The sequence below is a fragment of the Lytechinus pictus genome, chromosome 1 (assembly GCF_037042905.1).
Source record: "Lytechinus pictus isolate F3 Inbred chromosome 1, Lp3.0, whole genome shotgun sequence".
In the NCBI taxonomy this organism is placed as follows: domain Eukaryota; kingdom Metazoa; phylum Echinodermata; class Echinoidea; order Temnopleuroida; family Toxopneustidae; genus Lytechinus; species Lytechinus pictus.
This window is the reverse complement of record NC_087245.1, coordinates 24,137,962-24,151,882: the sequence shown is the minus strand read 5'-3', so window position 1 is coordinate 24,151,882 and position 13,921 is coordinate 24,137,962. Positions and strand designations below refer to the sequence as shown.

General features: G+C 36.5%; 1 protein-coding gene across 1 annotated transcript; it reads left to right on the top strand.

The window, feature by feature from the left end:
- Window positions 1–3,961: 3,961 nt before the first annotated feature.
- On the top strand, window positions 3,962–10,395 carry LOC135153912 (uncharacterized). Its single transcript, XM_064098761.1, has 6 exons — window positions 3,962–4,244; window positions 5,126–5,182; window positions 6,001–6,141; window positions 8,641–8,769; window positions 9,303–9,369; window positions 9,914–10,395. The coding sequence occupies exons 1-6, from the start codon at window positions 3,978–3,980 to the stop codon at window positions 10,165–10,167; spliced, it is 915 nt and encodes a 304-aa protein (XP_063954831.1). The 5' UTR covers window positions 3,962–3,977; the 3' UTR covers window positions 10,168–10,395.
- Window positions 10,396–13,921: the final 3,526 nt, after the last annotated feature.

Here is a 13,921-nt window from a genome sequence, read left to right as displayed (position 1 = left end):
TGCTGTTCCCGTTTGTTTCTTTTATTGTTAGAGACTTGCAAACATACATTGAATTGCCAATAGTCATTAAATAGAGTGATTGGAGAGAATGTGTAGAAGAGAGAACAAGTGATACAAGTGGTTGTTAAGTGCAAAAATGTGAAATAAATATTATGGAATGAATATGATGAACATTTGAAGAAAAATGAACAAAGATTCATTCATTTTGAAAAGATTTACTGTACAGCAAAAAAATATCTACTGATTATCCAAGCGTGAAGACAAACCACATAAATATGGTATGAAATTGTTTCGGTATAAATTTATATATAGGACAGCTGATACTGTAGTTTGGTAATTTCGCAAAGATCGTCATTATTATTTAGGCTCGGTGATCTCTTATGTCAAGTTGGGGAAGTTTGGTTGGAAAATTTTGTTTTTGCATAATTATATTCATTTGCAGCTTCTGCGAATTCGTCTTCCGGCTCATGGTAAATTAATGAAATTTCAAATAGTTATCGTCTTATCGATCATATATTTTCAAGAAGAGTATAACTGTAATAAAGTAGTGCCAGAATATTTGTTCATATTAAGTGTTTCTAATTAGAAATTTCTGGGACGGAGTGCAGGATATTATATGTTTTCTAACCATTATATTAAAGAAAGATTAGTTTTATAGTTGGTTGTTTATTAAGAATTGGACGATAAATTAACCAACCGTTGCGCTATTGTATAGTTTGGTAAAATATGATAAGTTACCAACTGATGGGCAATTTGATTTGCCCAACCACTTACTAGCAAACTTATTTCCCAAACATCGGCTTGGCAAATTTTTACCGATAGTGTTTTGTGGATAATGTTAAAGGCCTTTCGCCCAATAAGAGTGAAGGAATGGACAAAAATGTTATTGGAAAAACATGACAATGTTGCAAGGTCTCTATATATGAACTACCTTGTAAGGGAGGGGGGGGGGGGGGATGAGTAAAAAAATATGTGTATTCGGGTGAGTGTGTATGAGGATGCGTGTGTGTGTCTCTCTATATATGGAGGTGAACAAGTGATTTTCACGTTTTTGTACTGGTTTCTGAAAGTGAAGAAGGAACTCTTCAACAAAATTAATGTGCAGCTAATTTTACTGCGATTTGTAATGTCACAATACCCTTTTTCGGTGTCGCTTCGCAAGAATTTATATGAGAAGGGGAGGCTTGAAATTTTGACTAGTATAGGGGCTTTCTCGCGTAAAATAATTGGTATTTTGCAAAGCACGCAAAAAAAAAAAAAAAAAAAAAATTCCAGAGCTATTACAGTTTTGTAGACCTATGTTAAAAAACATTTCTATGTCAGGTTTACTGTGCATTCCAATGTTTTTTTAAAACATTTATTTGCGTGCATATTACAAATTTTTGAAGTTGTCAAAATGGGTGTGGGGGGGGGGGGCTGGGCCAATCGATATTTGCCCCTCTCACGGGATCGACGCCCGGGGGGGCACTCAGTATATAATGCATAGTGGGTATGTGCCGCGGAGGGGACCCCCATTTTCACACTCAAATTTCCGTTCCGAGGCATAGCATTTTTGTCTTATTGAGACAAAAAACAAAGAAAGCCGCTCCAAGGCATAGCAATTTGTTCTTATCGAGAAAAAAAAAAGAAAGAAATCCGCTCCAAAGCTTCGCATATTTTTCGTTACGCCGTTCCGGTCGCATTGATCCGCTGCAATTTTGGTGAAAAGCGGCCGCCGAGCGCTGTCCGACCATCGTCTCTGCGCTAGCGCACCCGGCGAAGGCCGCGCTGGATGCATCATGCACGCATGCCCGTTCCATAGGGTACATACGCACGTACTCGCACGCTGGCGATCCGTTCCAAGGACCCCCGTTTTCACAAAATTGTAGTTCCGACTTCCGTTCCGAGGACCCTCCTTTTTACAATAAGCCCGCTCCAAGGCCCCCGTTTTTTGTCTCGCCCGCGGCACACCCCTACCACTTTTTTGGTCGAGTGCCCCCCCCCCCCCCGGGGATCGACGCCTCTGATTGTGACGTATCATTAACATCAACCTCACGTGACCTGCATGCGCAGTACAAAATCACATGCATTTCAAGTTCTGTAATCAGGGGAGCGTTTCATCAACACTTTTGTACGACAACTTGTTAGATCAGACAGCTTTCCTTAATTTTGATTGGCTGAGAAGCACTGTTACTATGGTAACTGTCAGACAAAACAGGACTTGAACATGTTGAAGTTCTTTCATGAAACGCTCCCCTGGATCATCCCCTAATCTGACAATGTGCACTGTAGGGAGCCGGTATGAAATCTCTCTCAAGTATCTCTGCATGTATGTAAATCGTATTTTTGTTGTTCTGTCTTCACTGGCGTACAGATGGGAATGGAGGTCTTTGGATTAACTCATGGCCAAAAAGGGAAACAAAGTGAGCCGGGGGGGGGGGGGGGAGATCTTACGTTATTTTCTGAAAAATCTATCCAAATATGAAATTTTTGTATTGGTATATTATTTTGTAAAGGTCAAAACTTTTGGGTTTTATTTTTATCGCTCCCTCGCATCTTTTTACAACTTTTGCTCCATCTGCCGGATCGTTTATCCCCTTCCTGCCCCCTCAAAAGGTTTGACTTTTTACAACACATCAACACTGGTGGTAATATTGTTGATTTCAGAGTAATGTCACTTTTAGTGTTATTGTCACGTCATAATCCACTTGATCTCTGGGTGTTGCGCGCGCACCAATAAGAGTTTATATGGTATCGATCAAGTAGGCCTACGATTTGTATTTATTAAATGGCATACCTTAAAACCACAGCCCAGCTTATAGGCATCCTCAGGGCCAGGGGGAATTCTCTTGCATCTGCTCCGTCTGCAAGAGGCGGATCAAGGGAAGATGGCACCCCAGACCGTTGCTAGATTGGATCCCTTCTGAAAATCTGACATCGGGGGCAAGCATTACAGTTGCACCATTCCACTAACCTTAATTTTGACGCCGGTTAGATAATGAAGTCGCTTATAGCTCTTCCATTCTTTGACGCCGATTGATTCCTTGGTTGTTGTTGTTGAGATGAAAGTCTTTCAAGGGCCCCCTCCCATTTTTTTTCAATTTTGAATTACGTCCCTCACTTACCACGTGCCTCCCTTGCTCTTCCCCTCCCCCTCCCCTAAAAATGCCCAGCCACTACTTAACTCTGTCCATGCGTTGTAGGGTGAGGGTGGTCTTCCAAGTTAGTTTTTAAGACTACTATCCGAAGAAAGACCAGGATAAGCATTTTAGTTTGTGAATTTCCAGAATTATAAGGATGCCACCTGGGCCCCGTTGCATAAAATTTTCCATTATGGTAACTTTGCCATCCAGTATCATGGTAACGATGATCAACACCCAATCAAAATCAAGGATGCCATGCAAGTTACCAATGGATGGCTAATTTACCATAATGGTTACTTTTATGCATTTTATGCATTTACCCTCCTTTTGCTTTACAAAATATTTCCTTTAACAGAAAGTCCCAATGAGTACCTTGTATATAGGCATACAAACGTAAGGCATATATGGATGGGGAAGATTAGGCCTAAAAGTTACAGTATATTGAGGGGTTATACGTACATGTATATAATACATAATATACGAGGCCTCTGCTTATTTCTAATGTTTATCCTGTAATATCTGAAGACAAAATTATTTGATCTCCTATCCCTTTCCTATTTAATTTTTTGTGATCCATTTTTTGCTTCAGAATACTGCGATAATGATGTGGACTATGTATGTCTGGTATGTTAGTTTTTTTTTTATAGTCTTCCATATTAGGAGTGACTGGTGCAACTAGCGCCGGGGGGGGGGGGGATATCTATTTCTAGAATTCCTGGAAGAAGTTTAAGGGCAGTGAAGGGCGTGATGCCATAATTATAATTGTTTTTGTATATCTCATATCATTATGTTTGCTTATATGTTATCTAAAATTGACTCAACGTTTCTTGTTCTTAATTTTCAGCTTAAAACAAAATGGCTGTGGTATACCAGCCCAACTCCGTTGCACTGCAACAGACTGGCCCTCAACCTCCAATCCAGGTTGTGGCCAACCAACCTGCAATGATGGTCCTTCAAAGTCCCAACACCGGTAGATCAGAACGATACAATGCAAAGAGTGCCCGCGTCACCGGGTGGATTCAGCTGAGTTGTGCCATAGCTGCTTTCGCGATCAATGTTGTAGAGCTGCTCCTCGGATCCACTGTTAGTATTGTCGGTACGGGCATTTGGGCTGGACTGTTGGTAAGTACACACTAAGAAAAATGGGTTCAGCTTTGCACCTTTGAAGGTGCAGACCAAATGTCAAACTGGGAGCACCTTTAAGGTGCAACTTAGTACCTTTTTGGAAAGATACAACTTTGCACCTCTCTGAAAAAAGGTGCAAATTTACACATATAAGGTGCAGAATTGCACCCCAAAGGTTCTTATTTGCACCTTCAAGAGAAGTGCAAAGTTGTACCTTTCCAAAAAGATACAAAGTTGCACCGTAAAGGTGCTCCCAGTGTGACATCTAGTCTGCACCTTTCAACGTTGAACCTGTCCAGCTTTTCATGTCAGAATATACATATATATCGCATCAATAATATAATTAGTTACTCATCCTGTTCATGGTTGCAGAAAGGTCTTGAAATATCCAGTTAATTTCAGGTCGGAATATAAAATGGTTTTATTTTCGCACTTCGCGCAAGCATTATCTTAGATATATATACCTATCCTCTTCGTGAATACGTAAAGTGCTTAATATAATTTATCTTCCAGTTATGCTTATTTCAAGATTTGGCTGTAAATCTGCCCTGGGGTGCTGTTTGTTTTTGTTTGTTTAGTTACTATTTTTGGGGGGAGGATTGATTTTCAAAGACTCTTTGTTAGAATGTAATCAAAATCTTCCCAAATGTTAAAAATTAATGATGATAATCAACAAGCTCAAAACTAAATGAATGATTGTGTGTGATTGTATTTTAAACAACATTGAATTATATATTTTTTATTTGAAAAAAGGAATAAAAATCGATGTAGTGACTTTGGACGAATTGAAATACTGTAATATCTCTGTATATTTCGTGCTCCCTCACTTAATCACTGCTCCTTCTCTTGATCTCATCCCATATTTCTCTCTCTTTCAGTTTTTCCTTCCAACTGGAATTCTAGGTATAGTCTCCAAGAACAAGAGTACGTGTATGGTAAGTATCAAATAAACTTATACATTGTATTGTTCATTTGTTGTTTATGTTTTTTATGATATATATATTACTGTTGTTAGCAGTATGATGATTCTATCTTTTTGTAAGAAATATTGGTAGTATTTTATTGCTATTATTTGTAATAGTTTAAGGTTTATTTTTTCTAATTTCCAACAAATAAATACATAATTGATATAAGTTTCATTAACACAGAAAACATTGGAAAAAATCAATGGATGGAATAGAAAAAAAGAGCACTTTGAACACGAGTGGATAAATTATTCAGTATTGCGAACAAAGGTACATTAATTATTATGATAATGCCCGTAGCTGGAAATGAGAGGTCCACCTAGAAGCAAAGCTTGTAAGTCGGTCAGGGACCTCTTAAATATATATATATTTTTTTAAACAAGTTCTATATACATAAATTAACGAGGGTAGTGCAATAGAATGTGGCCATTTTTGAATATTCATGTAATTATTGTTGTAATTATGATTTATTTTTAATCAAATTATCAATATTTTCCTTACTAACCGGGCATGGTTGCTAAGTGGTAGAGCACCCGCCTCAATGACGGAGGTCGTGGGTTTGATCCCTCCCTAGTTATTTATAGGCCTACTATAAAGACTTTTGCGTGCCTTGTCAGGCGCTCGAAGTATTTGAGTGGAGAATGGTAGTAATTCCGTCTTAGCCCTAATGCTTATTATTATATTGAAATCGAGATAGAACTAGTTCTAAGGCATATTAGACGCTTTATAATTTATATTTTCATATTGATTATGAATGACTCCTCAATCTGATCAATCTTGTTCAATAGATCATTGCATACATGGTGATGTCTATAATATCTGCCGTAGTTGGGTTCGTTGTATTTTGCATGGGCATTACTGCAGCATCAGTGAGTGGCTATCAGACATGTAGCTTCATCGGGATATGGAATTGCGGATACGATGTCCAGGTGAGAAGGTTTTCCTTTTCGTAAAATGAAGTATGTTGTCAGTTTTTGTTACCCTGTTGTTAAACTGGACTATTCTTTGTTATATCGTTCATAAATTGAAGTATTACTTATTGTTATTTCGTTCAATTTTCGTTAACTGTATTGTATCCTGTTCGTGAATTGAAGTATTATTTATTATTATCCGTTATTGTTATCCCAATCATAAATTGATTTATTTTATTCCGTTCACGTAATTCTGTTCATATATCGAAGTATCACTTATTGTTATCACATTCATAAATTAAGTGCAATTTATTGTTATTCAGATTCAGATATTTTTATTGTCCAATTGCAATCGAGTACAAATGGAAATTCAATTTGTTCGCACAAAATAATTTAGAATATTACATTTAGGTATAGGTATCTTCCCTATCCTGTTCATAAATTGAAGTATTGTTTATTGATATCCCGTTTATAAATTGAAGAGCAATAATATTTTTTATTGTTATTTCCTCTTCATAAATTAAAATATTAATCATTGTCATCACGTTCATAAATTAGTTTTTGTAACCATTTCATAAACTGAAGTATTATTTATTGTTTTCCCGTTCATTAATTGAAATATCATTCATTGTTATCCCGTTCATGAACTTAAGTATCAATTATTGTTATATCGCCATTATCTCGTTCATTAACTGAAGTTTAATCCCGTTCATGAATTGAAGTATGGTTTCTTGATCTCTTTCATAAATTACCAGTAATTATTTTTATCTGATTTTACTTTCTTTTCATTCTAGATTTCTAAACATCGTGAAATTCTGATCTTACTTTACCTTGTTAGGCTTTATCCAATTAATATGGCACCACCAAAATTCTTAAAAGTGAAATGGGCAAAGTTAAAATAATAAAAATAATTGATGATGATGATAATAATAATGATAAAAATAGTAATGTTGAGGTTGTTGGCAGGAATTCACCTCATTTTGAGAGAAAGATGGCATTTTGCAAGTTTTCATTGCAACCTTGCAATACTTGCTGGTAATTTGCTTGTGTAGAAGCAACTTCCTTGTAAGAAATAGAAATAGCATGCAAAGCGGGTAAAAGTGGGATTAAGTTTAAAGTGGAATTTGAATAAAAAGAGAAAAATCCAACAAGCACAACACTGAAAATTTCATCAAAATCGGATGCAAAATAAGAAAGTTATGACATTTTTAAGTTTCGCTTAATTTCACAAAATAGTTATATTCACATCCTGGTCGGTATGCAAATGAGGGAACTGATGACATCACACACTCACAATTTCTTTTGTATTTTATTATATGAAATATGAAATATTCTAATTTTCTCTTCGTTGTCCTGTGAAACAAAGTTTTATTTCACCCTGAATATGTGGAATTACCATTGTTTAACATTTTATGTTTCAGTCAAGTTGGTCTTTATTGTCAAATCTTTAAAAATTGAAATATTGTATGATTCAAACAATAAAAAACAAAAGAAATAGTGAGTGAGGGACATCATCGATTCTCTCATTTGCATGTGACTAAATTGTGCATAACTATTTTGTGAAAAATAAGCGAAACTTTAAAATGTCATAACTTTCTTATTTTACATCCGATTTTGATGAAATTTTCAGCATTATGCTTGTCTGATTTTTCTCTTTTGATTCAAATCAACATTTTTCTGAGGTGGACTTCACCTTTAAGTTTAGATTCCCACGCTTTATAAGATATTAATTTCTATTTGTTAGCAATAGGCCTTCAAAATTATTGTGTCACTCATTCCACCGACTGTAGAGTGCAAAAAACGGTCATTCTCTTTCTTAGCAGACCCAAGTTAATTTACAAATGAAATGTTTATTTTTTGTGAGAAAGACAGTGTTAGATTTCGGCTAAGATTTTGCCAAAGTTCTATTCAAGGGCTTTAACAAGCACTTATGCGTTTTGATATGTTTGACTGCATATAATCATCCCATTTTCTTTGTGCAACGCAGCAGTGAAGGATAAAAAAAAAAAAAAACGACCGACCCAACTTTCTGACGTTTTGGGACATACATGTATGAGGGCAACAAAACAAATTTTTAAGGGCCTTATGAGGAAATAGACGGGGGGGGGGGGGCATAGATATAATTTAGGAGAGCAAGATGACTCATATGCGAGTTCTACAGCTTTTTTTTTTTTTTAGTAATCAAGGGGTATACATATAATATATATTTTCATGGGAAAGTCATCTCTTTGAACACTACTATTTCTCTCCCCCACTGTTATTTTTTATCTTCAAATAACAAGATATGTGAATGAGATGTGGAGGGTGGGAGTCGCCCCTTGCCCCATTACTAGATATTATTTTCTTTTCATTCATAGCGGTCTAATGGTAGCACTAATCCGAAACTGGGCTGGGATTTATTTTTTTCACCTTTGTTATACATACACTTAGCCGGCTTGTTATTACAAAGCAATAGGCAAAAATTGCCAAATTAATAATTGTCCTTTTCCATTTTTTTCTAATATATTCATTCCTCAGCGAGCCCGAATTGCCTTCGATGTTTTCCTTGTGTTCACAGGATTAGTTGAGCTTGTTGTTGCGATTGTTGCAGCTTGTTATTGCTGTGCTGGAGTGTGTTGTGGACGAACTAATAACACAAGTACCATGGTAAGTTCAAATCAGTATGATAAGAAAATGAAAAAAGTACCGGTTGTCAGGAGTATCATTTTGCTTGCTTATTTTACTTGATATGTTTGACTAAATACTGTGTTTGTCTCGTCTCTAAGCAGATGCATTTTGTTTCGACTTCATGATCATATCACATCACAGCAGTCATAACTATGTATTTGTGGTTCATCTTCTAAATTTATATATCAAATATATGTAATATTATGAATGAATCACAATACCCCCACCCCCACCTATTACCCATTTGTCATTTCTCTCGTTCTTTCTGCATCATCCCCGACCCCCCCCCCTTCTCTTTATATAGCGCAGTTACTATATACTTTTTTATATTCATATTCTCGACTCTACTCTCTAATTACCTTCTGTATATCTGTCTGCCTATTGCTCTTTCTCGTCTCTCGCATTCTTCTGCTGTCCTATTTTAGTATTCTTTGGGGGAAGGGACGTCGCCCCCAATACATTTTATTTCATTGACAAGATAACTAGAGATTTTTTCCTTCCCTTTTACCTAGGTCTACCAACATTCAAATAATGTTACACCGGTAGTCATGATGGTTCCCGCGCATGCTCAACCAGCTGGTTAGTCTTATTTTTCTCTTTTTTGTGTCAGAGTCATTCATTAATAAATACAGCTCTATACATTTTGCTAAATAAAGGAAATAATCATAAGATCTTGGCAATATGATGCTGTGATTGTTATTGTTGATGAATAAACCCAGACATAGAATAATAATCCTTAAACTGTGAATATTTGTTATAACATACATGTATGATCTGAAAAAAGGTTGGATAATATGTTTTAAGGGCGCTGGGTAATATCAAAGGAAGGGTTCCACATGATATGGAAAATCTCAGCTAATATCTGGTTAAAGTGTAGATGTTCTGCCTAATATAGATATCTGGCGACACGATATATGCTCCTGTAACATTTGCTCCCGTCTTAATATCTCAGAGGGCATAGGTTCAAGGGTTACAGTGAGGATTGTAAGAGAGTTGTTTTTGTTCAAAATTATGTAAAGATAAGGATGAGGCTTTATATTACATGTGCAGTTTTTGCCCCCATTGGGCTGGATAGGTTTAAACCCAAGTGTATTAATGACATCATTATCCTCGATCTTACCAGGGCAACCGATGGGGTATCCCAATCCCCCTCCAGCCAATCAACCACATCCTTACATGGCCCAAGGAGGACCCCACCAAGGACCAGCACCTCAACTAGGACCAGGACCCCAACCAGGCCCTGAACCCCAACCATTTCTTGGACCCCAACAAGGCCCAGGACCTCAACCAAATTACAACATGGGAGCACCTTCGCCCCCTCCCCACTACCACGCGATAGACCCTGTTAATCCACCAGCTCAGCCTATGAAGATGTAAATGAACTGTGACTTGAGAAGATGGGACCTGGGGAGTGTTTCATGAAAGGACTTGTCGGACATTTTATCCGACAAGTCCCATTTTATCCGACAGTTACTATAGTAATAGTGCCTTTCAGCCAATCAGAATCAAGGAAAGATGTCAGATCTGACAACTTGTCGGACAAAAATGTTGATGAAACGCTCCCCTGGTTCATTTTAATTTTAGGCCTGCATGTATGTGTCTAGATACATGCACATGTATATAACATTATACAGTGTCTCCTATTGGGGAAAAAAAAAGAGTTTCAAAGATACATACCACAGCCATCAAATTATTTTCATGTCAAGTTTTACCAATTATATGCTGCCCAACTTGAAATAGACATTGAAATATGAAACTCATCTTACTCATCTCTCTTGGCTCTTAATGCTATAGGTATATCACAATGAAGAAGTTAAAAGAGAGTATCTTGCCAATATATAGCTTGAAATTACAACCGAGAATGACAGTTAGTATTTCATTCTGGGGCGCACTGCATATTCTTGTCAAAGAAAGAGGCGGCTGTACAAAATAATAGGCATAAAGAAGTTAAAATGCATTGAATGCTTTGGACTGTCCTCAGGCCATTCATTTTACTTGGGCCGATAATAAAAAGTAAGTGGTGCATTAAACTATTGAAAACTGATGGAGTCTTCATGCAATAAAGCAAATTCTCCAGGCACAGATGAAGGATATGGTCAGAACAAAAATGAGAAGTATAATTTTCTAAATAGGGGAGCCTCCAAAGATAATTGTTCGATTCTTTCCCACCATCTTGTAAATGAAGTTAAAACTTCACATTGAAACATCTTCAGCATTCATCTGTAAAACCATAATCCGAGTGGGCGTGTCATGGGCTGGTGGTTCTGACTCTCATCTTCCAAAGAGAGGGTCATGGGTTCGAACCCCAGCCATGGCGCACTTTCCTTTATCCACATTGTGCTGCACTTAACCCAGGTGAGGTGAGTGGATACCAGGCAGGTTTAATTCCTGAAATGCACTGAGCACTGGGGGCAGCATGACATGCTATAATCGTATTGATATACAGTGCGTCCCAAAAAAAACTATACACTTTTGAAATGGCTGCCAAATAAAAAGTATATCACTTTGGGGGGAAAGACTTATACATATGGAAAGCCGATAAAGTCATCTTTCAAATGACACCAAAATGTTGGAAAACTATTCATGCTTGAGTGAGCACTACCCGCTTAAACAAAGGGTATGAAAATTAGGGTGGGCAGGAATTAGCCTTTCGGTTTCTTTCAGTTTTTGAGAGGCGAGTCCCTTGGAACTTGCAAACTTGAGGGTGTTCTGATGAATTGATGGTCATTCATTATCAATTTAAATTGTTAGAGCAAATTTCATGAATTATCAAATTGAAATTCCATGCATGAGTGAGCATGAATTGCAATCTTTAGTGAAGCATTTTAACTTACAATGTGGGTCTCAGCAGTGTGTTCATTGGAGTCAGGAGAATAGGGGTAAGAAATGACTTCAGTGTGTGAAGTAAGCTGATGGGAAAAGGGTCAACACTACAGAACGTTTAGCCCCCCTCCTGTTGAGATTGAGACTGATTGCTATTACATGTACGCATTAAGTGCAAAGCGGACTGTCAATTTGATAATAAATTCTGAAAATTAGATCATCAACTTTTATCTATCAATCATTCAATCAACAATCTGTTAGTAAATAAACTCAATCAATGTCATCAATCAAATATTCACCTTTTTCAATAAATTATCAATCAAACATTCAGCTTTTTCAATAAATGATTTCATAAATTATCATAATTAGTCAAGTTCTTAATAAATCATTAAATGGAAAAGAAAGACCCATCAACCATCAGTCACTTGGCATTTTAAGTTTTAAATACCTACCAAGAGAAAGAAAGGGATGGAGGGCGGGGTGAGTACATGACATGTAATTTGTAAGAGAACACAAAGAAGAATACCCCTTTAACCCAGTCTTACCCTATCTCATCCCCTTGCATGTAACAGGTACCATCACATTACTCTGACTCTCACAAGCACACTTGCTAAGATCCACATAATAAACCAAAAATGCTACACTAAAATTACAATTCCTGTTTACTCATGCATTACATTTCAATTTAAGAAACCAAAACGGATCTCCATTTATGCCATTTATCAGTAATTTAGCATAACACCCTTAACTTTGCAAGTTCCAAAGGACTCACCTAAAAAAAAATGGAATTAAGGCTAATTCCTGCTCACCCTAGCAAAGGCTAGTCTCTCAGGAGGGGTGAAAGGGGTAGAGAGAGAGAGGGGGGGGGGGTTAAGTGTTCTGTTGACCCATATCCCGTCAACCTACTTCCCCCACCTAAGTCCTATCCCTATTCTGACTTCCATGAACACATTGCTGAGATCCACTTAAAAAGTGAAAAATTGTATTTCATGTTCACTCATACATTAAATTTCAATTTAATAATTCTTAAAATTTGCTCTAAAAACCTAAATTGATAATGCTTGATCATTGATTTATCAAAACATCCTCAACTTTGCAAGTTCCAAGGGACTCGCATCTCAAAAACTGAAAGAAATTGGAAGGCCAATTCCTGCCCACCCTAATTTCCATACCCTTTGTTTTAGTGGGCAGTGCTCGCTCAAGCATGGAAAGTTTTCCAACTTTTTGGTGTCATTTTAAAGTTGACTTTATTGGCTTCCATGGATGTAAGTGTTTTCCCCCAAAGTGATATATTTTTTATTTGGCAGCCATTTCAAAAGTGTATAGTTTTTTTTGGGACGCACTGTAGTGCGTATTGGAATAGAACAGTCCAGATAGATGATGCTATAAAAAAACACCTTTTATTATCATCATGTTCTTTTGTATACGTTTACACTAACACGCTGCCTTCGTTTGATGTAGGCCTATATTATCGTTTCATTTACTTGGTGTTAGTTTCTTGCCAAAGGTGATTCTAGTTACATTCAAAGTACAAAGCACAGGTCTATTGTTATTTGACCAGTCACAGTCACTATTTCGTTTAGTAGTTGTCTTAAGCTGTGGTTGGAGTTCAAGAGTGTGTATCCTATTTAACTCTCAATATAATATTCCTGTCTTACTTAAAACGATAAAAAGTGTACATTTTGATGGCTGATACTTTGTGAAAAGATGAATTTTGATGATGGATCAGATTTGGTGCCTTCTCTCGGTAACGTTTTTGTAAATTTTCATTAAATATCAGAGATCAGCCTTTAAAAAATATTTTACATTTTCATTATTTTCATCCATATCTATATATATTTATACATAAATATATGTTTAATGTCTAAGCCTTAAGATGGCAATAGCTTCATGATATACTATAACTTCCATTATTACCTGTATTCAAATTTTGGAAATGAATGAATTTTTCATTTACCAAAACTTATACAAAGATCTGTACCATTTTGGTTGTACATGTATAACTGCCTGAACTCCAATCACATGTATTCCAAACCTCTTGAGATCATTTAACCTGTCACCTACTGAATTCTGTAATTCCTATAAGCTATAGACAGGGTTATAGTAGGGATTGGGTTAAAATGGTCAGTCATAAACTTGTATGTATCCTAATCTTTGGTTGAATGGGCTGTATTTGTGGCAACTGGATACACATTTCTTATGAGTATTTAAAAATTCATGATTTATCATTTTGAAAAAAAATTCCCATAACAACCTCAAATATTTTTTATATTCAGTTTTGTGTCTTTCTGTACTTTTTATTTACATG